This window comes from Apteryx mantelli, chromosome Z, assembly GCF_036417845.1.
Source record: "Apteryx mantelli isolate bAptMan1 chromosome Z, bAptMan1.hap1, whole genome shotgun sequence".
NCBI classification, from domain to species: Eukaryota; Metazoa; Chordata; class Aves; order Apterygiformes; family Apterygidae; genus Apteryx; species Apteryx mantelli.
The window spans coordinates 11,416,485-11,442,216 of record NC_090020.1 but is presented as its reverse complement, the minus strand read 5'-3'; the positions used below and the strand labels follow the sequence as shown (position 1 = coordinate 11,442,216).

General features: G+C 40.9%; 1 protein-coding gene across 1 annotated transcript in view; it reads left to right on the top strand.

Moving 5' to 3' along the window:
• The window catches only part of IDUA (alpha-L-iduronidase), a 52,436-nt gene extending 26,918 nt beyond the window's left edge, over positions 1-25,518 (top strand). The window contains exons 3-14 of the mRNA XM_067316242.1: positions 10,778-10,860; positions 11,458-11,565; positions 12,228-12,323; positions 12,882-13,084; positions 13,491-13,670; positions 15,106-15,322; positions 15,916-16,131; positions 16,738-16,859; positions 18,223-18,348; positions 19,011-19,087; positions 19,874-19,974; positions 22,584-25,518. Coding sequence (XP_067172343.1) covers positions 10,778-10,860; positions 11,458-11,565; positions 12,228-12,323; positions 12,882-13,084; positions 13,491-13,670; positions 15,106-15,322; positions 15,916-16,131; positions 16,738-16,859; positions 18,223-18,348; positions 19,011-19,087; positions 19,874-19,974; positions 22,584-22,690 — 1,636 coding nt within the window. The 3' untranslated portion in view covers positions 22,691-25,518. The remainder of the gene's footprint in view (positions 1-10,777; positions 10,861-11,457; positions 11,566-12,227; positions 12,324-12,881; positions 13,085-13,490; positions 13,671-15,105; positions 15,323-15,915; positions 16,132-16,737; positions 16,860-18,222; positions 18,349-19,010; positions 19,088-19,873; positions 19,975-22,583) is intronic.
• Positions 25,519-25,732: the final 214 nt, after the last annotated feature.

Below are 25,732 nucleotides of genomic sequence, written 5' to 3'. Positions count from 1 at the left end.
GACTTTCAGATCTTGCAACAGCAGAAGAAAAGCCACAAAGTCTATAGTATGTCCACAGAAGAGAAAGTAAAACCAGTACTTAAATCCTTCCAATAGCACAGAATTTGTTAAGTGAAAATCTGTAAACTTTCCTCCGTGACCCTGCCAGCGTCACCTGGGAAAACGCTCTGGTGTGGTTTTCCAGCACTTTTAAAAGCACTTATACGCTACACTTAATATCCCTTCTCTAGATGTGGCAGATTTCCAGTGCAGCTGAAAAAGGTGTATGTGTGGGAGGAGAAAGACCTGTTATTGATGTTTTTTAAAAAATATCTTCTTTAGTCCCTGCTGACAGAAGAAACTGAAATCTGGCAAGTTCAGGGCAAACGTACATATTCAAAACTGAATAAGACCAACTTTTACTAGGCATTCCTCCTGTTTCTCACTGCAGACATAGAACCAGTTGAGTAGCACTTACCAAAAGCACACAGTAGCTGCAATAGTCTCACAACAGTAGCAAAGTTCTTCAGGAGCACAGCTTTCTACAGAGTAGATTGCAAATTCTGTTGTGATGTAGATTGGTTCTGTCCAATTATATTACTCCATTGGTATTTACAATCAGATAACATAAAAAATTGTAACACTGGAAAAGATCTTTGTCCTGCACGGTGTAATTACAGGTAACAGATAAGGTTAAAATCATTAAAGTACAGATTCAGTTTTCTGACTTGTGCAAGTATGAAGTTTCTCCAGAGACCAGTAATCTCTGCCTTCTTACTCATCCCTGCTTTTGTTTTAATAGAGGCTGTTGTCCTACGTGGAGATCAAATAGAAGTGCAGTCCCTGCCTTGGCAGTTTCAGGGATTTTGTATATTTGCTTCATTTAGACAAAAAATACACTACAGCGCTTAATCAGGATTAAGATAGGCAATCTATGGAACTGTCCTACGTAGTGTTGAGCTGTCTACAGTAGTTAATGTAGCCATGCCCTTTGGAAAAGGATTTTCATGAAAATACATTATGGAGGGGGTTTGGCTAATAAATTTTATGTCTAGGAAGAATTTACATAACTTCAGGTGCCATGGAGTGTAAAATGCCAGAGCTTGTCTGTTTGTCAGCTTTTGTCTGCAAAACAAATGATCTGTTGTCTTGATGGCACTCTGTTCTGTTCCCAGAATTGATGTCCTAAGTAACAATTGTCAAGAATTGGTCTTAATGACCGAAAATTACTTCCAATGATTTGATCCCACGAAAAAGAAAATTAACCTACAAGCTTTCCCAACACTCAGTTCTCTAGAAGAATGAAATCTCTTCTAAGTGAAAGATGTTCCCCAGACTGGAGGCTATCATTGTGGAATTTACTTGTAGAGTATGTAAGGGTAAGAGGGCTCACAGTAGTCAGAGTTAGTAGCTTTGTCACATGGTCACCTTTCCTTTTGTCATTTTCAACCGTAAACAGACAGAACTGTGGAACCAAAGTCTGCTTATTGAAAAGTTTATGAAGAATATTACTACTAACGTTCTTAAATCTTAGAGGTAAATTTACTATAGCAAGAATAGTTTCTTAGGAACGTTTCCTTCACCTGTTCCTTGCATTCATGCACACTCTTAACTGGATACTAAAAGCCTATTACTGTGTGCAAAAAAAATTAAAGCACTGCTTACTAACCATAAGTTAAATTTTCATGTTTTGTAAGTGCAGAACATAATTCATTTTTACAGTGAAAAGGAAGATATTTTCCATACCAGCAGAAGTTGTTTGGGATGGGGGAAGAAAGAAGGAAAAAGGCTAAACATGAACCAAAGAAAAGCATGGAGTGGAAGAGTTTTCATTACCATAGTTAATAATATTTTGCTAGCCTCCTTTGTAATGCCAAGAACAGGTTTGGAGTGGAATTATCAGTTCTTAGTCTGTGGAGAGCTACAGGTTCATATCTCATTCAAAACTGTTTGTATATGCAATAGATTAGTTTTATCTCCTTAATCTTAAGATATTTTGCCATTTTTATATTGAAGAGCCAAGAGGTGACATTGGGCTGCCATTTAAAGACTTGCTCTTTCTGGATTGGGTTATACCACTCATTTATCAGTTCTGAAGTATTCAGAAACCATTCATCACAAAAATTCTGAAAGATTAAGAACAGGCAGTGCTTGACATATTCTCTGTGCATTTTCACCGTCATAGGTCATCAAACATGAGTAAATTAGGAAATGAACCCAGTATCAGGTGGTGAAGACCTCTTCTATTTTTCATTTTGCTTATCAGGAACATATTCAGATAAGACATACTATTGAGGTGATAGCCTTTGGGCAGACAAGAATTGTCATAGAAAGTATAGCTGTCGTGCAAATAGATCAAGGAGCAGCTGGACTTAATCAGACACCATGAGCTATCTCTACTTCAACTAGACATTGGAAAAGTACACAAGCTGAGAAAGCTAGCTGTAAATTTTCATACCTTCATTATTTAGTTTCATGTTTTTGGTTTTCATAAACTGTTTTTAAGTATCAAATTAGAGGCTCCTCACTACACATCTCACCAGGTGGAAATAGGTTTTGAGAACGTTAACATGGAAAAAGTTAAAAATTTTCACAAAAATTCAGATCCAGTTACAGCACATGAGTGAAACCTATGAGCAACCTGGGTGCTTGTGAGATGTACGGAGCGTACTTAGTAGAACACTCTTTAATTCAGTTCTTTTTGCATACTTGGCAGCAACCCTTTTCAAGGGAGGGCAACCATTCAAACTCCTTGGGATATGACAGTAAACAAGATATGTTCTACACTATACTGTCATTCACATACTTTTGGACTATATTGTCCACTATAAAGCTATAGGCTATAAAGCTACCAGGCAAAATAATAAAAGGAGCACAAACAGTAAATAAAGCTGTGAAACTGAGGAAGTAACAATAGCAGTTGTGAAATGAGACCAGGAGATAATGTCAGTTATGTATATTGGAGACTCCTTATAGTAAAGAGGAAATATTAGGCTGAGTGCTTGAGCTAGGATTCTGGATACATACAGAAAACAGTTCAGCTGCCACTTTGAAGGAGAAGTTCAGTGACAGCTTTCCTTGGCAAAGCCAAAAGGAGTTTGACTCAAACTAGTTTTAGCATTTGGTCGTCATTCTTTGTGCATCTACTCACCCTTTAATCTTCATTATGGATTTAGTCTCCCCACCCCCTCTCTTCAAAATGTTTGCTTGTAGATGACATTATTTTTAAATGTCATCAGCAAGGACAACATAAAACCACAGTTAACATTATACTTGCAGTCATGTGTTACACGGGTACAAGTCACCTCCATAAACCAAACCCAATCAGAAAGAAAGGTCAGATCTAGCAGCCAAGCTTACATATAGTAACTGAGCCTAGTTTTCAAAGTGCCTTTAAATTTGAATTGAAGAACCAGTCAAAAAGCATTTGCTGCTGCTGGATTCTGCTTATCATTATTTGATTACTTGCCTTCATAAATGAATGTAGACACAACAGCTCTCATTATCAATATTTAAATTATCCATGCTTAGATGGTCCGACTGGATAAGGAGATGACAGATCATAAAATACCTTACACTGTTGCCTAGATTGTTATACTTTCATAGCCTGTTTCCCCTTTCACATCTTGAATTTGTTTTAAATTTTGGGAAGAGGTGGGGGAAAGAGACATAGGAGACTAACAATATTTTCCTGGCAAGCTAACTCACCTCTGCACAGGGAGCTGCTGATGCTTTGTCTGCCTCTCTTTCTCTCTTCCCCTCACACACAGCACGCACATTGCTGAAAGAAGGACTGAGACTGTGCTCACAGAAGCAGGCTGAGTAAGAAGTGGTAAATCATAGGCCGCGATTTCTAGCAGCTCAAGAGCGTTCATTGTTTGCTCGCGTTTGTGTGCATGTCAGATTTAGCCATATTGCAACAATGATTTTGTGAGCTGGTTTGCAAGGTAGAAGTCAAATAATGCTGATTTTAAAGAGGAAAGAAGCTAGCTAAGATGCTATATAAATCAAAATCAATTCTGTTCTTTATGTATTCAAAAAAAAAGATTCAGCTGAATGCACAGCCTTCTGGCTGGCTTGTGAAAGAAACAGTGATTTCCGATAAATACCAGAGGTTATGTTTTGCATGTTTGAAGCCAATTTGTTCCTAAACCACAAAGATTCATACCCCTCCTTCGTTATGTGCATATATCATGCTGGTTGGTTGTGTGGATGGATTAACTATGACAAGCTGTGACATCAGCAAGGGCTGGATGCTGCCTGGCTGTGCGGTTTTGTAATGCGTCCTCCCCTTTTTGCTGGGCTGACTCACTCACTCTACAGGGAAGCCTAATTATGCATAGCACAGGCCTCGTTCAGCCCTCAGAGAGCTGCACAGCATGGACTGAAGTCTTTGGCATTCTGCCTGCACAGAAGCCATGACAGTCTGCCTATAAAACAGGCAGACTTTTGATCCCTGCTTACACAAATGAATATAGTTGAGAAGCAAATGCAGATAAGCATTACTGCTAATAAAAGTGGAAGAGATAAAATACACCAGTTTGCAATGGTGGGTGCAGTACTCTGGCCTTGCAGCTGTGAAAAAAACTCAGAATGAGGAGCTAATTTGGTCTGCAAAGCCTGTGCAAAAATCATAGGCAATGTTTTCCCTGCAAAGCAGGAAGAGCCAGATTTTAAGAACCTACGAAAGGCTCCATGCAGCTCCTCAGGTTATCATGGGTGTTTTGAGATATAGGAATTTCAGAGAAGGAGACAGATTTGCTGTAGCTGAAATGATCATAAGAAGCAAAAGCAAGTGGAGCAAGAACATGGTACAAGCAGATCTGGTATGAATGAATGCTGTACTGTCAGCTTCCACTGAGTTCAGAAGGCAGAGAGGTGTTTTATTAATAAACCATGAGCTTGGTGATTTCATAGTTATTCATTAATCATCTTGTGCTTAAACCTTCAGTACTGGTTTAGTAGTTTTTTGGTTGACGTTGAGGAAACCTGAAGCAATAACTGCTGAGAAGGCAGCCTCTGGGAAGGTGAATGCTAATGATATATTCTGCCCTTCATATACTGTGAGGAATCAGTTACATAATGCTCACAATCCCTTAGTACCTGCTTCTAAGGTCAGGAGTTTTTTTCTAAATACTCAGCAGAACAAGGTGCTCATGTAGACAACTGGTGGTTTTGGAGCAAAGTCTTTGCAACAGCCTGAACTTTAAACTGGCTTCAGTTCATTCCTCATAGCTACCAAAAGTAAGTAAAAAACAAAGAAGTAGGATCCTTCTGTGTGGTAAGAGGGACCTGGGGACAACACGTTGCTGTCTTGGAAAAGATAAACCTGCTAACATATCCTATCCAGAGCTCTTGACTTTCATCTTGAAGACATTGAGCCCCAAAGCTCGTGTGCCACACTCCCACTTCCACAGCTTGGTCCCATAGCCAAAGGAAAAAAGGCAGTTACTTCTGAAGAGAGTTATTTCTGGAGAACATGGTGGCAGTAGGAGATCAAACTGGCATAGCTTATCGGTGCTTACATCTTTCCAGTGAACATACACCAGAAGCAGTTCTCTCTTCACCTGCAAAGAGTCAGAGTCAGCTTTGGACACTGAGCTCCTCTCCAGGTTAGAGGGACACCTTTTTCAGCTTGGCTCATCATGTATGTAGCACCTGTTCTGGAGTCTCACGGTCTCTAAAATGACATCAGGGACACTAGTAAAGCAGTGAACAGTTCCTTGGGGCATTGTATCTAAGGATGGTCCTCACAGTAATCACCTACAGCAACAAATGTTTACTCTTGAGAGGGAGCATTTAATTATTGTACATATTTATACTCATCAAAACAACAGTGACTATGTTACCCAGCCAAAGACTATCAGTACATGTGCTGGCACTGTGGCCAAGGGAGTGGATGCTTACATGAACCAGATTACGAGGCAGGACGAAGATGGTCTGGCACACAGCTAAGCATCCCCGTCAAACTAACACTGGCATGTAATATGGTCATTATCTCAGCTGACAACACAGCAGGGTGCCTGGTATCTCAGACTGCACTGCAGCTAACCCTTCTACTTATCTCCGAGTAAAACTGTAACAAAGAAAGCATCCCATGGAGCACAGACTTTTGGGGGGTAGCTCCCTTATGGAGTGTGCCTTTCAATTCTTAGGTCAACCACTACCCTGCTGAAAATTTTTGCTTACTGCAAAGGTGTTATTTGCACCTCACCATTGCCAACACCTTGTGCTAATTTTTTGTCCCTATTTTTTTTGCTGTATTTGCCACTGGTCCAGCAGTCTTTCCTGGCAGAAGCTCCTAACAGAGGTGTAAGCAGGCTCTGCTGTCTTAGGACTGGTAATAGCCAATCACACCGCCCATCTACCAGAAGAGAGGTTGCAGGCAGGCAGTGGACAGATCTGGGCCTGTTGCTACTGCTGTTCTTGGACACTGGTGAAAGCAAGCCAAATTACCAGTCATCAGTCAGCTTCTGATGTGTGTGGTAACTGCGTCCACCAGAAAAGTAAAGAGGGGTGATACCAGCTGAGTGAGAATGTAAGGATAAGAAAGGCCCTGTTCTCATATACATACATACATGCATGCATGTGTGTGTGTGTGTGTGTGTGTGTTTATTTGCTGGTCATATCAATACTAGGCCAGATAAAACTCTCTTTGACGAAACACATCTAGTGATAGTCATGCCACATGGCACTTTTGAATTCCTAAAGAGGGACTGTGACCTACCCACATGAGATCAGCCACAAGGTTTCCTATTCCAGGGAATATTGTTCCAGTTATGACAATAAAGTTTTTGATGAAGTTTGCTTGAAGTGTTATCAGAGATTCAATACTTGACTGAAGATTACTGGGAAAGGAACACTCCTTACCTATGTTTTCTTGCTCTCTTCTTTGTAGATAAGATATTTGGTCCAATGTCTGTGTGTGCATTTGCTTTCCTGAACTTACCATTATATCCCTGGACCAGATCAACTCAGGTCACAAAAGAAGCAGCGGATGCAACCTGCTGAGCATGGTGGGAGCTCTAACTACCATCTGGAGAGCAGAATCCACTGCTATGCTAAATGGAGCAGATCTGGCTGTGATGTAGGGTGTTGATAACCAAAGCTCGCTCACCCCTTCCCTCCCAAGAGACTTAAGTTAGTGAATGGGTTTAAACTGAAGGTGGCATGAAAAAGTAATACAGCCTGGTGATCTTACCGCATATTACCGCAGAGGCTACTCTCCTTCCCTGTGGTGTTCACCACACAGATCTCCCCCCTCAGCAGACAACATGTGCAAATGTGTTTGGAATTGAGACCATGGCAGACCAAGGCTGGAAGGACACTTCACCACCAGGCAGCACTCTCTGGAGTATACCAGCTTCAGACATGGGGCTTGCTAGGGCATTGGTACTAGGGTGCCTGTAAACATGGTTGAGTGTGTTTGTTTGTTGTGATTGAAGAAGAAGAAAGCCTTATCTGGTAAGTCTTCCAGAAAAAGCCCAGCTGAGGGGCTTTTCAAAGCCAGGCACAGAAGGAGTTATCAGGACAGTGGTTGCTGCTCCACATCAGAAAGACTCAACAGCAAACAATGAACAATCAGAGCTTGGCAGGCATTCAACTGAAATGACATAGACACAGACTTCTGTCCGTGAAAGAAGACAGTGGTGTCCCATGACCACAACTTAAGAGCAAAGATATCAGAAAGGAAGCAGGCAAAAAAAAAGATAAAAGACCAATAAAAGTCTGTGAGCTTGCTACCAAGGGCCTAGTCACGGATAGATGATACTGCACAAACAGGTTGTAGGTCAGATGTACAAAGCTGTTTTGAACAACTTTAACTGTGTCAAGTCAGTTTGTCCTGGATCAGTGATTTGCCTTGTTACGTGGCTGTAACAGTTTTGATCTGGTCATCAGTGTCCTAAAATTGTGTTTAATATCACTCCTGATGGCAGCCTGACAGCTGAGCCAAGTTTTCACCATGCAGAGTATTTGGAAATAATACCAGCTTATAATTTTTGTGCTGTGCCTCAAACATGGTAGTCAGCTTCCAAACACCTCATGATATATGATATATGAAATAATAGTCTAAATTCTAGTAGTCATATACAGGTCTTAAAAAAAACAAAAACCAAGCATCAATTTTACATAGGTAGAGTAGCATGGGTAAGAATAAGGTCAAGATTTGTGAAGCTGACAATCATATCATTCAAGTAGTCAGCTTGTTAATAGAAGCATACTGCCTAATCCATTTGCAAGCAAAAAAAGGTTTTCATAAAATGGCAGATCAGCCAAAGGACGTAAGAGGTGCCTCTGTTTTTACATACATAACACAGCACCTGAAATGCCATCACTTCTGTCATGGTTAGCAATGGTGTTTTGTTTTAGATGTTTTACTTAAAAGGACACTGGAGGAAGAATTTAGATGTGCTGGGTTCCTAAATATACGTGCACAGGATAGAGCTTTATTTACTTATGTTTTTACATAGTACTGTGTAGACCTTAGACTGGACTCAGGAAGACACTTGTTGCTGTGCTATTATTTGAACAACATTATTAAGTTTTTACAAGACAGTAAAGTTAATCATTCTTATGCTCACTGACTGTAAGTGCGTATGTAAGCAAATATTTCAATAGAACACAGGGTATAACTCAAAATAGAGTTAATGGATCTGAGGGAGCAGAACTACATTTTGCAGCAAAATATTTGTCTTTTAACTTTGGAATGGGACTGTCAGACTTTTTTAAATCTATAAGTAAAAAAAAAAAGTTCCAAATAGCCAATCTTTAATTCAGGAGTAATTTCTAAAATGTTCTTATGGCTATTAAAGTAAATAAATATCTTTCTGCTATGTGCTTCTTTCACAGCTGTGTGATTTGTGTCTGGCAGAAACTGTAAGCCTGTCAGTGGCTGCAGACATGACAATTTCTATCATGGTGATAGGACATTTTTAAAGAGAAAAGACAACTTCAAATCTTTGGAAAAAGACCATGGCCATGTTGGGACTGTTGTATGCTTGGTTACATCACAGATGGAGTTGGTACAGTAGATATGGCTTAGTTTGCTTTTGTTTTGCCTGCCCTGTTTTCCTCTGAATTCCCTAGTTAGGAATGTGTAACAGCAGACATCAGTAGACAGCAGTCAAAGATGCTGATGGCACTTTGTCCTCTTCAGATGGCATAGTTCTCTTCTCTGTTCACTAGGCAACTCTGTCAACTCTGCTTATTTCTCTGCAGAACTTCAGGATTATTATTACAGGTTCTGAACTGAAACATTCGCTTGGCAAGAAAGCACAGAGGAAGAGCCTCTTCCTTCAACCTAAAAGTGTTGGAGTGCTCCTCCCCTACTAAGAGCAGACAAAGAAACAAGCTGTGAATCCCAGTACAGAACCCAGCCATGATTTAAGAGATCCTCTGCTCACTCTCCCACTGCCATTCCTACCTGTGTGCCCAGTATGCCTTGCTAGCACTGAAAACAGCCCCTATAATTAACTGCCTCTCCCTCTTCCATCACACCTCGGTTGTTACATCTGCAGCTCGCTTACATAGCTTTCCACCCAAGCAGAGGTCCAGGAAAGAGTAGACAATACAGCAGAGGCAGAGCCCAGGCTGAACTGTACCAGAGATGTTAGATTTGGCACTGTGGCAAGTCTAGAAAAAGAAACTTTGACATGCACTGGCAAGACATGAACAGCCCTCCTATACGACAAGGGCTGGGCCTGACCTCAAGGGTGCTTACAAAGCCTTTTGCTCAGGGCATACTGAGGACAGAAACTGGATACCAGGCCAAGGCTGAGGCTTATGCCAAATGGCAGTAAATTACATTACCAGAATATTGTCAACAAAAGTTTATTTTTAATTCCTATTTGACACTTCATACTGATAAGACATCTTCCACCCTGTCAGCCTACAGGTTCAAAAGTTAAGGGAAAACACACATTGACCCACACATAACATTATATATGTTTTCACCGGATACCAGCCAAGAAAGCCTTTCAGGAATTTAAAATATTGCTTCAAGTATAGCATAGACAAATTACAAATCCCAGGTTTTGGCCCCTGCACAAAAGAACTCTAGTGTTCCCATGTTGGTGCATTCCCAGAATTTTACTGTGCTCCTGCAAAATTCACTGACACAAAGGAAACACTTCATGGAGCTACTCTTAAGTTTTTAAACCCAGGGGTTCAAACCTAGCTGAAAGGATGCAGCCTTTAAATACAGATGCAAATTGGAAATACAAATTATTGCAGCCTGAGATCCAGGGAGTCACAGGAGAAATAGTAAGCAAATGCTAACACTGAAGTAAAAATTAAAATCATCACATGGATAAATTCAGTGTTCGCTGAAAAAGAGCTATTTCTCAGTTGGGACTAAACCTGCTAAGAAAACTATATTAAATATTATAAACTAAAGATTATTAAGAAAGACTGCATATGAGTCAAGGTGGAAGCCAGCTGGCCTAGCAGTAGGTTATCAAATGGAAACTGAAATAGCAACATAGCAAAAGAAGGTCTGGGTGAATTTCACTTCAACAAAAAGTTAGAGATCCTCATACCCTGAAAACTTCACTCATCAACTTCATTATATTGTTTCTGTTCTTGCTTCTGGGAGAGGAATACAGCATGGGCTGGGCAAGAGAAAACAACTTATGCACTGTGAACAAAGGAGGGAAATTTGTATCCAGTCCCAAGAACCCTAACTACATGTAAATTTTAAGAGCCAAAAGAATGCAGTAATCTGACCAATTATCTACAACCAAGTGCTGCCTTTGCTACAATATTTATGTTTGTATTTTCTATTATCTGTATACTTCAGAGTGACAAGTGGAAAACTTCACTACAATTTTACTGCCTTGGATAACCTTATGGATCGCCTGTGGGAGAATAAGCTAATTCCAGGTAAGGGCAGCTGCCTGCCTCCACAACTTGCTTTATCTGTTTGCCCATATTGCACAATTATCACATAATTCTTAGTGAGCTCTGCCAAAGATAATTTTGATCAAAATTAAGTTGTTCTACTTGCGTTTACCTTCTGTCAATGTAAATACAAACTCCATGCAAAAAACACCATTGGGGCAATTAAGACAACACACTCCTATTGCTTTTACATCACTTTCGACTCTAGTCTGAGATATTGTCAAATGAGATCTCCTGAAGAGGAGAAAACTGTGTACCTAGGAAGGGGCTAGAGAAACATCTTTGAGGTTTAGCTTCCCTTGAATTTCTACAAATCTGCAATATCTGAAGTTCCACTTGAACCTTGAATTCATGATTTAAGTCTTTGGATAATGTCATCGATAAGAAACAAGTCTGAGCAACCTCAAATCTGAAATATGCCTGCAGACAACATGTAAAAACCCCATTTAAGGCATGCTTCTTCATTATTTATCCTTCTTCATTAACCAGTTAGTGTCAGATAATACAATAACCCCTGAGTTAATCAAAAGGAAATATCATTCACAAGAAAAGGAAACTAATCTTTTGTACCTCTTTTAGGATTTGAATTGATGGGAAGCCCATCAGGATTTTTTACAGATTTTGAAGATAAAGACCAGGTAGTAAGATGGAGAAACTTAATTAGACTTCTGGCCAGGAGATATATAGGTAAGTTCCAAAAAAAAAAAAAGAAGAACTGCCTGACTATTTATCTTTTTGTAATCCCATCTTCTGACTACTTCCTAAAGTTCTGTGGATTTCAGTCAAAAACAAAACACTGGATTTCAGAACAGAACAGAAGACTCAGGCCAGAACAGCTGGTGGGGCAATAGCCCCCCTTCTGCTGACCCAAGAGCAGCACCCTGAACAAGTAATGTGTTCTGGGCACCACACTTGGCCTGCTTCTGAGGACTGAGTTTTAAATTCTTTATGTTGTTGTGGTCATAAACTGCTGGTTTGTCCTAGGGTATGATAACCTGAATCCTACTTACACAACAGATTCAGTTATCTCCCAACCATGGAGAAGCCTGAACCTGGGGCTCCCACAGGTTAGATGAGTGCCCTAACCACAAGGCTATATTCCACATCCTCCCACTCTCTGATTTTATGGGTGGGTCCTTTCATCTTTTTCAAATATTGCTATATTTGATCCAAAATGAGAAATCATTTCAAAATGACCAAAATCATATTTCCCTGATTATTAAAAATAAATAATATTTACACCCTGTTGTAGCTCTGGCTGCTAAACCTCACATGCAATGCAAGACTAACTGATAGAAATTGTCTGTACATAAACTGAAGCTCACTGCTAAATGAAGCCTCTTATACAGATAGATATGGATTGGAACATGTTGCTAAATGGAATTTTGAAACTTGGAATGAACCAGATCACCACGACTTTGATAATGTGTCTATGACAGTGAAAGGTAAGCATGTTTTGGAGCACTTACTACTTTAGTAATGTGAGAGCTTGGGGCAAACAGGGAGAAAGTAGAGATACTGGCAAAGAAATGAGATAGATAAGAAACATCAAGGTGTATCAAGTATGCTTTACTAAGGTCATGTTACTGACTACAATAGGCACTTTTTCCCTGCTTGAACATCAGTATAAATATGGGGATAGGAGAACAGGGAAAACAGAACAAAAGTTACATTAATAAGACCTTGTTCATTATTTGGATATAAAATTGAGTTATTTGGGGTAGGAGGGTGGTGGTGGGGTTAGAGGAAAACTGTTTATTAACTGATGCATCCTTTGAGAACCTGTCCTCACAAGGTCTTTGGAGCTGAATGAAGCTGAGGTTTTGACATCTGGTGTCATCAGTGCATAAAAAAGAGTAGCCCCAGCTTCTGAGGTTCAATGAGTATGTTTCCTAACAATGAATGCATAATAGAAAGAATTATAACATCTCTCCTTAGTTTTATGTCAAGATTCTGTTTTGAGTTATTATCATCTTCCATACATGCATCTGCTTGGACTTCAGGGTTTCTCAATTATTATGATGCTTGCTCAGAAGGATTAAGAGCAGCCAGTCCTCTACTAAAATTTGGTGGGCCAGGAGACTCCTTCCACCCCTTCCCCAAGTCACCCATATGCTGGAGTCTCCTATGTCACTGCTACAATGGAACCAACTTCTTCACAGGAGAGACTGGCGTAAGGCTGGACTACATCTCTCTCCATAAAAAGGTCAGTCCAAGAATTCAGTTTAAAGGAAGCTATTTCTTAATCAGTTCAGTGTCAAATTTGACTTTATTCTAATTTATGAAGGTGACTGTCAAATGAGTGTCCTGCCTATAGCAGGAAGAATAGCTACCTATTCTAAAGAATTTTTGAAAATGTTCAGTTGAAAGATTTCAACTCAAATTTGCCTGTGCCTTATTCCCAGGTGGAAACAACTCCTCTATTTCTTTTTCATTGTACCTTCTAGAAGGAACTCATCCAAACAGCACATGCCATAGTGGATTAGGTAAAAATTTCTAATTATGTCTGATCCACAGCTCTTCAGAAATCCCAGGGACATATTTTCAGAGAATACTGTACATTTGCCACTGTTTTCTCACTTTCACTAAGCAGATATAAAATATTGTTGCAGGGAGGTGGGAGTTCTCTGTACATCTTGCAACAAGAAGTAGAAGCAGTTGAGCAAATTCAGAAGCTGTTTCCAAATTTTGCTTCTGTTCCCATATACAATGATGAAGCAGATCCGATGGTTGGATGGTCAGTTCCACAGCTGTGGCGAGCTGATGTGACCTATGCAGCTATGGTGGTAAAGGTAACTAAGTTCACTGACAGTCTTGTCACGGTATGGTCTGCTGAAGCACTAATGCAGTTGCAAAAGTAGACTTACAGTCAGTTTTTAAATGGCTAGTCAGAAAAGTAGAGCCAGAAGGAACCTATACAAGCATCTGGGTTTTCCCTGAATAGTCTGTTCTCAGTAGCTTTATTTAGTTTGCCTTAATTTTCCTCATCTTCCCTTTAAAAAAACCCAAGAACTAGCCTTCCATGTGTTGCAGAATGTGTGAGAAATTGTCTACAGTCCCCTGGTTAGATCCAGCTGATAAGACTATACACACACATCTTCTCTCCATAAATACTATTATCACCTCATTTTTGTTGGACATTATTTGCTAGATCTTCTCCCCTCACTGAGAGGCATTGGAAATAATTAGGAAGTCTACTGAGCTCTCAGCACAGGGCTATTCTTTGGCTTTGGAAAATGACTCTGTATCTGGTCTTATTATTACTGCCAGTGGTCTTATTATTACTGTCAGTGGTCTTAGTCAGAAAAGCAGAAGGAAAGGAGAATGCACAGCATTCCCACCCTTACAGAAATTGCAGCCTGGCCCCAGAGCAAGCTGAGTGCTTGCCCCTGCAGAGCAACAGCTCCACTGCATTCCTGTTGGCTTGTGAGCCACTATACAGCATCTTGAGTCCAGTCTCTCCTGGGCAGATGAGAGCTGGAGCCCTATGTTGTCGAGTACACTTTCTTCAGGACCACAATTGTGAGACCTCTTCTTGTTGTCAGAGTTCTGAAGGTCTGTTTCATTCTGATATTTAGGCACAGTATGGAAAGCCTAGAGCTTGGGAGTGCTAAAATTTTGTAGGCAAACAGCACTGTTGTCAGTGAAATATTGGGAAAAAGCTAGTTCCACATTAGCACCAGGTGGGTAAAATTACTTGTTGAGGAACAGAATTCTCACTGACAAACACAGTCCAAGACCAACTAGCAGAAGGACACTAGTGTAATGGGTACAAAGTAACTGCAGAATTGGAGAACCACTCAGATTTAAATTTTTATGATCACCTAATAAATCCAGATTACTAACCTCATATTCAAGCCAGAGGAATATCACTTGTAGTGCAGTAGTTAAGGAAATGTATTAATAACTAATAATTATTTTATAATTAATAATTAATATTTAATTAATATATTAATATAATTAATATATTAATAATGAAGTAGTCATTTCACAGGCTTTTTACTGCCTAAACTGTGTGTAGACTTAAAATCTTTCAGTGACATGTATAAACCATCACTAAATAATTAGTTTCTATAAAAGCTATGAGAAACCGTGTTGTTCTTCAGACATTTCTAAATGACAGTATGACAGCTCTTTTCAGTATGATATAAAGTTTTGAAAAAAAGACATCATGCATTTGTTGGATTTCCTCCAGGGTAAAGTTCCATCTTCTCTATGATTTTACAGGTAATCATCCAGCATCAAAACCTGCTCATTTCCAAACCTAAGAACACCATCAATTATACTTTACTGAGTAATGACAATGCCTTCATGAGCTACTACCCCCATTACTTCACACAGCGGACTCTGACAGCACGGTTTCAGATGAACAATACAAAGCCACCACATGTCCAGATGGTGCGGAAACCAGTATTGACTGTCATGGGCTTACTGGCACTGCTAGGTATAGTAACCACCAATTAAAAAGCACACCAATAATCTCACCTACCTGCAAGCCTTATGTCTGACAGATATTATTTCATCCATCTCACCCCAATAAAAGCAGGATTTCCTCTACTCTCTGTTTACCGGCTGTGAGTGTTAAGGAAATGAACTTTTCATTTCCTCTGAGAAATTAATAACTCAGGAGATCTTCCTGACAGTCTGTCATCCCTTTAATTAATCCTACTACTTTGTTTATACCCCCTGTATGCCAACCATTCCTTTTCTGTTGACTGTTACTTCCCTCATGTGCCGTCACTTCAGGCTGCAGATGTCTTTAAGAAACCCCCATACCTGGAAGGCCTATCCAGCATACTAAAGGGAGGTCTTATTTCACTGTTACGTGCTTAGACTCTGCCTACTGAACAGCTAAGCAAAAGAATTGCAGTAGTATGTGGGTGCTCTGCAGTTGTAAAAACCACCCATAAGCCTAACTGATGCTATCCCTGGTAAAATAAGCTAGAGCACAGTTCAGCCTACAGCTCACCCCTTGTTTTGCTTTTTCTTGTATCAGCAGTGCAGTGGTGCTTACAGAGTTGTTGGGTTTCTTTAAAGGAGAAAAGCAGATTTTTGCAGAAGTAAACAGCAGTGAAGGTGAAAGCACAGAGAACAGCACAGTCGGTGTCCTGGCATCTCTGCACACACCTGCTGAGCAGCAGCCCTCCGACAGCTGGCAAGCTACTCTACTGATGTATTTAAGTGAAGATAACAGGACTTCACCCAACATCAGTACTGTCACTGTAAATGCCACCTACTTCCCCAAAATTGAAGGTAAGAAAGCACCATGTAGGCAGCTCATCATTGATCCTTAGGAGATAACACGTGCTGAAGCATTTCTACAGAGCTGCATTTCATGGCAAGAGTGAGACTTGCGTTTGCTAACTATAACTCTCAGTCTCCTGGGCTCTCCCGAGGTTTTCTGAGATCTGATGCTGTGCTACTAGGAAAGTTTCTTTCCTAATGCCTGCACTTTGTCCCTGCCTATAATGGTAGCTGTAAATGCTACCTTTTCAGAAAGCTATTCATCTCAGTGTCCTTGGTTGGATATTTCCAAGAAACAATTTTCCCTACTAAGGTCACTCCAAGGTAGCCAACATGACCACATGATTACATAATTGTCCAAGAGATATGAGCAAAACATCTGTGAATATATAAGATGGTTTCTATTCTGGATATGGAAGTAATAGCTTGAACTTTGAGCTGGAAAATATGAGTTGTAGGGCTTTTCAAGAATGCTAGCTTATGACCAGAAGCTAGGTTCTGAAGTGCTGAAATCATTTTTGAAAAGGTAGACTTCAACATTTTCTGCTAAATTTATTCTTGTCAGTCTTTAGATCTAAGTGAAAGGTTTATTTTCTTTTGTTTGTGTTCCCAAAGAGCTGGTCTATGTGACATACTATCTGGACAACAACCAAACCAATCCCTACCTGATATGGAAAAAACTAGGAAGCCCTGACTTTCCTTCCCCAGAACAATTCCAGCAAATAAGGGATGCTGAGGTATGACCATGTGTTGCTTGAAATGTTGTAATGGGTAAACTGCCTGTGAATTGGTAGCTACAGCTAAGCAGACAAGACATCAGGTGTTCAGGATTTCCTTAGTCCACAGTCATGCACATCTCCAATGTATGTGTGAAAATGGACTTGCAGCCACCAGACAAATGTAGCTTATAGTCAAGGTACCTTTGCATTCATGTTATACAAATGTAGAGCACCAGCTTCTTCACTGTTTGCTGCCCTTGGCAAAGTGACTGGCCTACCCTCAGCTAAAGAGGCAGAGTTGCTCTGGAGCAATTTCCACCTCTGCTGTGAAACTTCCATGAGCTTTGAGACTGTTTCTGCTCAGTCATCCCTAACAAGTCACCTGACCCTGTGTGAGTTAAGGACTGGTCAGATTGCCTCAACAGTGAAAAGAAACTCCCTCTATAACAGAACACAAATACCTCCTCAAGGTAGAAACTACTCAAGGCAAGTTCAGGAGACACTTGGCCTCTCCTCCTGGCTTCTCTCAGTGTCTCTTAGGGAGGCTTGCTGTTTTGCCTCGTCCTTACCAATTCTGAATTCACATTAGCAGGGATAGAGCAATAAGTTCTCAGATTTCTCCTCTTACTAAGAAAACCCTTGACCAGACTCTTTCTGATAGAATATGTGAGCAGCCTGTCACTTCTGCTGCTTCTCCCATAGCTTCCCTATGCACTGAGTCCCACTGGTTAAAGTAAAGGAGACCACATTTACCCCTGCTGGGCCCACAAATCGTAATTGTGTTCTGACTTGGGTATACAGTACTATGTCTTCTTTTCCCAGTCACCTTAACCCACTATTTGCTAAGGCCTGTGGGATCGTATAGGATCTTCCTTCTACCAAGCAGCAGCAAGCTTTTAGATCCTCTTGGCCATCTTGTGAAACCTTATCTTCATAGACCAGCTGTCTGTTCTTGTAATTAGGAATAATTTTCACTGTACATTGGAGATCCATAGCAAAGATATAGGAGAGGGGTTTGTAAAAACCACTAACCTGAAAGGTACGCCTGGGAGGCTACTAGAAGTGACAGTCTGATTGCTTAAAAACATGATGCCGCATGGGAATCCCACGTGGCATCTGTGGTCTACCCAGTCTGTACAATAGACAAACTCTGCATGTTCCCTGAAGGGCTGGAAGACAGGCTAGATAGACAGAAAACAGTCTCCCTAACCGGAGTATGTTTATAATTATTAGCCACTTATCAGCATGTGTTTACAACTCTAATAGAAATTTACAGCCCCAGAGTAAATGCACAGTTACTTTACATTGATCTAGCAGTTAGGCATTAATAGCTGTAATGACAGTGAAAGATCATTCATAAGGCTTCTGTTTGGCTCTGCAGGACCCAGTGGCAATGGGCCCATTCCCCTTCCCTGAAGGTGGCATCCTGACCCTGAAACAAGATTTCCCAGTTCCTTCAGTCTTTCTTATCCACATCTGTGCAAGACCTCGTTCTGTTCCTGATCAAGTATGTGCTGTGTTTTACCATGAGAGATACCAAGTTAGAAATTGCATCTACAATACTTCTTTAAATCTCACTAAGAAGTACACTAGCATTTGGGTCTACAATTTGTGAAAATACCATGACTTAGTAAATAAACAGTCTTCTCTCCTTAGAAAAGAAGGCACTCCAAGGCTTAATTCAAGATAAAGCATTTCACAGCAAGTGGTTGGAACTATCACTGAGATAAAATTAAGCTTGCCAATGATGGTAAAATAATAATGTGGTTATGGAAAGTGCAGTATCTTTTTTTTTCCCTAAATCATGTCATGTGCTATTAGGCTTCACAACAGCTCTCGTTAAAAATTTGTAGCTCAAAATAAGAATCATGACTGTAATAGATTAGACATCTAATCTGTATCTGCCTGTTCAATCCTGAGCAGGAAATGGGTTCATAGAGGCACCCAGAGCCTCTGAAATTCCTCAGCAAGTGATCAGGTGGTTGAGAGCACTGGACAACTTGGAGACATAGGCTACAAAGCCACAGGGCCAGGAATTTTGTTTTTTCCTCTACTCTCAAAGAAACAAATCAAAAAAAAAGTCTCATTAAAGGCAGGATGAGCATAGAACATCTGACCTGGCTGACTGGTTTGTACAGCTTTCTTACAGGGGCTTTTGTCTTTGGGCAGGTGACTGGTGTTCGTTTGATCCCTCTCACAAAGGGGCAGGTTATTGTGTTGTGGGACGATGGCTGTGTGAATTCAAGGTAAGAACCTTTCAAAGTAAAATGGATATAACCGAATCACCAGCACATGACTCTCTAAGTTGCCATCAGTTCTGTAAAGTGAAATAGTCATTAATTAATGATTACTAACTCCCTGAGAGATGCTACACTGCTTTTGTTTGGCAGGATGAACTGTATGATCCACATGTAATACCCATGGAGAACAATTCTATTTTGCTGTCTGAGCAAGAGAATCAGTCAGTGGCTCACAAGCACCCAATGGCATTTTGAGGGACTTGTCTCCTGCAGAGCAGACAGGAAGATCCACAATAAAAGCCTAGGCCAGTCTTCTGTGGGGTGTGGGCTGGAAAAGAAAACTACCAGTTCCTTGCTCCAGCAATCTATACTAGACCAGAAACCTTCTATGGGCTGTCAGTGGCTGTCCATTACACATCCAGACTGCCTTAGGAAGCACTGGCTTCACTCTTTTTCAAGCCAGGCTCCCTTAAGTCTCTTCAGCCTAGATAACCGTTGATATGAGAATAAAAGATGCTTACCAGTTTCAGATGTCCCATATAAACAGCATTAGCAAGTCAGTCTGGGTGCTCTTTTGTGGACTGTTGGAGCTGTGGAGTCTTCTCATACTGATAACCTATGCCAACCCATATTTGGCAGGAGCAAGACAACACCAACTCGTATTTGGTAGGAATGAGTCTACTAAAAATCTCCTACTTCTGTCCCTCTTTGTTAAAATAGCCTTGAGATAAGGATCTGATCCTTCACTGCATTATCAGCTGTAATTACCAGCCTGTCTGTTTTTTCTTCTAGATGTATAAAGACATTTGAAGTGGAATTCTCACCAGATGGAAAAGCATACCAGCGGATTAATGCCAAAGACACAATATTCACTCTCTGGGTCTACAGTCCAGGTAAGGCACACATATTTGGTGATCTGTGATGTTACTACTTGCAGTCATGAAAGTATGAAGCTTCATTTAATGACTACTGAAAATACCTCCCTTGCTGAGTGGTGTAAATTCCCATCACAAATGAGAGTATGTCCCTTTCTTTAGGATCATATTTTTTAGGACCAGATTCCCAGTGAAAGCCTTTTCTCAAGGACAGGCATTTATTGACGAATAGTCATGAGGGCTTTGTTAGGAGTACTGCTGTGAGTAAACTGCTTGCCAGAAACCAAAATCACCCAACCATGGGTCTGGCAAGCTCCCTGAGAGGCCAAGAAGCTTCTCTGTCTCTGTCCTTAGCTTCATATTTCTTGTATAGAGTCATGCAAAAATTAGAACAAAAAAATTGCTCCACATTTTACTGTACTGAGTTGGACACACAGTAAACAGCACTTGTCCTGTCAGCAAGTGCTGCCTATGTTTTGTAGACTTACTGGGAAGATATAAACCTGACCCACAGATGCTTCCTGTCAGGGCTTGTACCATGCCCGTCCCACTCAAGCAAAGCAGAGACAGTCTCAGATACAAGGACCACTTAAGGTTTCTACTGGTGAAAGTTAAGAGAGAAAGGTTATCAGGATAGTTCTTACCAGCTGCACTTCAAAACAGACAGTAAGAAGGTGTTCTTTATTTGTGTGAGGGACCTACTTTCTCTTCCTTACTCCAGATTTGATCATTGCAGCAAAGGAGGCCAGAAGTCAGTATGGTGCATTCCTGCCTCTGTCACAATAGCTGTGTCCCTCAGCAGAACAGTTCTGCCAGAACTTCATGGAGAGTCTGGCCACAACTGTCATTGTGCTAATCTTCCTGCTCTTGGTTCTAGACTCACAGCAAGGAAGGCTGAGGTTTAGACTCAGTCCTACAGATATTGGCTATGACTTGGCCTAAATGTGAGGCAAATACTGTTCTTACACTCCTTTTGGGGTAGGCAGAAAGGAACAAGCTGCCTTGGTAACACTTGTTTTTGCATCACTGTATCCTGACTTGTTAACTGCCCAAGGATGTGCCATCAACTTACAGTACGTGTGATGTCACATCCCTTCACTGAGGGGTTGGCTGTCTTTCATTTATTGTGTTCTGAGCTGCTCAGTAAGCTCACACTTCTGCTCTCCTGTTGGTCATCCGTCCCTATTTCCACACGTTTTGACTGGATTACAGCTTGCCAAATTCAAGCTACTGAGGCTCCCTCTTGTAAGAACAGGAGAAGAGACTCTCTGGTAGGACAGTTTGCCCTGGCTATCTGAATACCTAGCCAAGGGTGGATCCCTCTCTTTGATATAGAACAGCTTTCTAACTAGTTTTGACTAGCTGTCTAAGTTTTAGAAGTTTCATATTAGAGGAACGTGAGTTTCATCTTTGTCACCAGGCAAAGCTTCCCTTAGAGTCTGTAGTCATATCTCTTCAAGTACAGCCTAAATGCAATAGAAACACATGCTGATGAATAAGGCTGAAAGAAGGTAGGGATGTTTTCTTTTTTGTTTTGTTTTGTCTTACCATAAGTGGTCTAATTCACAATGTCACTCAGTTCAAGAAGTATTACTGAATCAGACACTGATCAGACCTGTATGAAACATAGATGGACCTTGCCTCAAAGTGATACTAATGTGCAATTCAGAGAGTGCAAGCTCACCTTAACCTGAGTAATGCTTAAGATTTAGTAGTAGGCACATGATAATGTTCAGAGCCATTGTTGCAATGTAAAGGCTGTGCAGGAAAGCAAAGACTGTAAGTTATGGCTAAGGCAAGTCTCTAAGTTTAGAATTCATTATCATACAGTATTTCACATTTGCAGAACATACCAGATTTAATTGTTTGTTTCAACGAGAAAGAAGAAAAGAAAGCTTGAAAAAATCCCACATCTCAACAGCCTTTATTGCTAGATGCTTTTGCCTCTCCCGTTATTTCTAGTCTTTTTTTTTTAAAGAAGAAAGCCATGAAATATGCAAACACATACAAAAAACAAGGCAGTAGAAAAGAAAATCCCTACTTGTATTGTTTGTGAGGTGTAAGTCTCTGACAGTGAAGCCTGTGTTCTTTGAACAAGAGCAAGCATGAAAACCAGCAGAGCTACAGAACAGCAACTCACATACCTTTGGACTAAGTGGTGTTGCCTCCTGAGTTGAGCAGAGGTTTTTCAGTTAGCATGCTCCTTGTTCTGCTCCTTTGTTGTCATGTCCACACATAACCTGTTCCAAATGCATAATAACAGCCAGAATTGCAAGTGAGTCAGAAAAAAGGAAAGTAGTCGTTATTGGTCAGAGAAGTTGTGATAGCCTGGTTCCAAAGGGACTGCTGGGAAAGCAATCCTGTAACTGAACTCCCAAATACTAATAAGGAGAGAGGAGGTCCTTCGTGCAACAAAAGAAGAGACAGCATTTGGTTCTGAGAAAGTTATAACCATTTATAGACAGACAGGTACGGACACACTTACTTAGGGTGCAGAACTGATTTCACCACTTCCCCAGTCCATTCCTCAAACCTGTGTTTTTTAAGAGTAGCACCTGCTCCACATCCTCCAAGCACCATTGATGTCAGCCTTTCAAAATGACCATATCTAACCTTCTCAATTGCAGGAAGCTCAGTCTCCGGCTTTTACAGAGTGCGTGCCATTGACTACTGGGGGAAGGCAGGCCTGCACTCTGTTCCTGTGGAATATGTTGAAACTTTCAAGCGAATCTGAAGAATGGTGCCTGGCTTGGTGGCTGGGTGGTGTATGCTCCCTGCAGATGACAACTCCCCAGAAAAATAAACTCCTCCCAAGCTGAGGAGGGAGTACAGAATGGACCTGATGAAGCAAGTTAGGAATGCAAGTTAGAAGCAACTGCCCCTATTAACTCTTCAGAACTCAAAGGCAATGTTATCAAACAGCCATATCCAACAACCAAACTGGTAAAATTGTAATAGACTGCTAAAGGACTGGGATTCAGTTTGCTTATTAGGAATTATGGGAATAAATAGCTATTATTTCCTATATCACACTGAGATAATGCCAGGGACAGCCAAAGATTTATGAAAGCCACAAAATGCAACAGAAACAGGACCATCGCTTCACTGTGCAGGTGAGCATGGCAGCAAAGGCACCAGGAGGACCTGCAGGAGACAGCGCTGCCTGCCCTCAGCATCCAGACTGACTGTCATAATGGGGTGATGGAAGGCTGCATGACCACAAGACAGACACATCCAGAGCTTGAAGAGTCCCCACACATCCCCAGCTGCACCACAGGTTATTCACACATGCTCTAATCGGTTATTTCAGAGTACTTGCCCTGTCTCCAGACATAAGAGATTCTTTGCTTCCTCATGCAGGGGTTTCCACACAGCTGCTTTTGCATTTGGGGCTGTTATTTGCATGTCAGAGCTATTCCCAGCACACAGGCAAAGGAAGGAGTAGCAGCTTGTCCTCAAAAGGGGAATTTCACACAGAAGGCTCTAGCTTCAAGACTTACCTGCCTGTCCTGCTCTCTGCTTTAGCCTAAGTCATCTGCTTGCACCATGGAGGTCTTTGTGTTGGTACAGGTCCCTCAATTGCTGTCTCATCGTGGTGAAGCCGCTAGCCCTGAAAGCCCCTCTTTCTCTCCACTGCACTCACCTAGCCTGGCTTCTTGCAGTCCTTACAGCTGGCATCTCCCTCCCCAGCAGACCTTCTTTCTGGAGTCTCATGCTGAAACCGTAAGTGAGATGAGGCTTGGCTTTGGGTGGCCAGGAGAAAGTTAAAATGGTAGTTAGAGCCTTTTGTGTTTTCATGCTATAGCAGGGCATGCTTTTGAATGTAACAGAGGGCTGCTACTGGTTGCTAGTTAGGAAACTAACCAAGAACAGCTTGGCCTTCTATGTTTTGCAAAGCATGTTTGCAAGTGTGTTATTGCCTCAGATAATGGGGTACAGAACACCACTGGATGTCCATGCAAATGCCAAACACTTTATGTAACAAAAAAGTGCCCTGAAATTACGGGGGTGTTTTTTTACTTTCCCCTTCTTCACAACCAGAGCACTTTGAACTCTGCCTTTAAAATGCTTATAGAGGGAAGGATGATGCCAGTGAAAACAGCTGGAGTGTTTTCCATTAGAGGAGCAGCTTTGTCGCACAAATAACTCCCCTACTGCTCTCTTTGCTGACATCGGCTGCTTCACCAGCATAACAACAAAGCTTGCGTATTTGGTGAAACATTCAGGTCTCAGAAAATCAAGTTTGCACAGTAGGAGAGAGCTAAACCACCTCAAATGGCCTCACTTTTACAGCGTGAAAAAGACACATATATAAAAAGTCAGTATATATCAGATGAGGCTTGTTATCTCCTTACCTTCTTGTTCTTTGTTCATGTGCTTATGTTGAAAGTTAGCTGTGAAAGATCCATGTTGTCTCGGAATTCAGATAAAAGGTTTTGTGTCTCACTAATTTTTGAGTAAGAAGCTTGTGCCTCATCCTAATCTGTCAGCTTCTCGCTCATAGAAGCTTGTGGTGGTGCAGAACAGAAAAAGGAGATGTGAGGTTAATTATTTCATTAGTTTCCCAGGTACAAAAAAGAGTTAACGAGAAGTTCCACTTGGAAGGAGAGAGCAGTAAATTAGAGTAAAATACATTTCAAAGCTGTTATAATTATCTCAAAGTGAAGAATCAGAAAATGCAGTTAAACAAATCCGACAGTTAAGGCATATTGATTTACCAGTATAAAGTGGTACCACAGAGCTGATGAGTCCCAGTGGATTGCTTGGCTTTTGCAAAGGTGCAGTACATGAATGACAATTCACTCATCTCATTCTTTCACTGTTTTTAAAACTGTCCCTATGGCAAGTAATTTCCATTAGAGGACATTACGATCTTTTAGAAGGTTTTAGGCTGGAGGTTCTCCTGGACCAGGATTTCTGCTCCCCAGCAGAGGCAGACAGAAGGCTTGTAGCTGCCTCTGCTTTGGCTTCTAATTCTCATGCTTACTTTTTTCGTCTTGTTAGAAGACAAAGTTAGGGTGCTATTTTCTCCAAAGTTTCAAGGTAAAATTTCAGATATTATCATATTGCCTGTCGAAGCCCCCCCAAAAGCAGGAATTTTATTTGCAGGGTCAGAGCACAGCGTGTGATAGATGCAGATAAAGTCAATCTCTTAGGATGACCAGGTCCAACCACTTTGAAGATCTGTCACTAGCTCCCTCCTTTAGGGCCTCTAGCCTTAACATCATCCAGAGTGTAGACACATATTCTGGAATATTTCTACCAATGGCACAATGCTTTTTCAGGTATTTTCTTGGCACCGGCAAATGTGTGTGGAAACCAGAGCTGAACAAAAATTGTGGGCTGACTGTGCTGAAACAGGTTTTGAATATTCAGCATTTTTTACTTCTGTGCTGCTTTGCTGAACTTTGTATAAACTTACTCCTTTAGTCAATGAGCAAGTCTAAAAAAAGGCAGCAGAGGAGATGGTTTGATATTTCCGGGCTGCATTTTATTTTCGACAAAGTATGTAAGTTTTGGGCTGCTCTGTTCTTTTTTGTAATTAAAAAAATTACTATTTAATACATGAAACTTGACTTTTCTGTAATGATCTGTCACTGATTCTGTCTTGTAGGGCTTCTAACATTACATCCGTAATCCTTCAACTCTAGCATCTCCTCTTTTACCAAGGCAGTCATGAGCTTCACCTTATGTTTTAGTTTTCGTAAGTCCCAGGTGTGCATAATGCTAGGTGGCAGTTGCAGGTGCTTAGCAGTTCTATAGCATCAGAACCAAA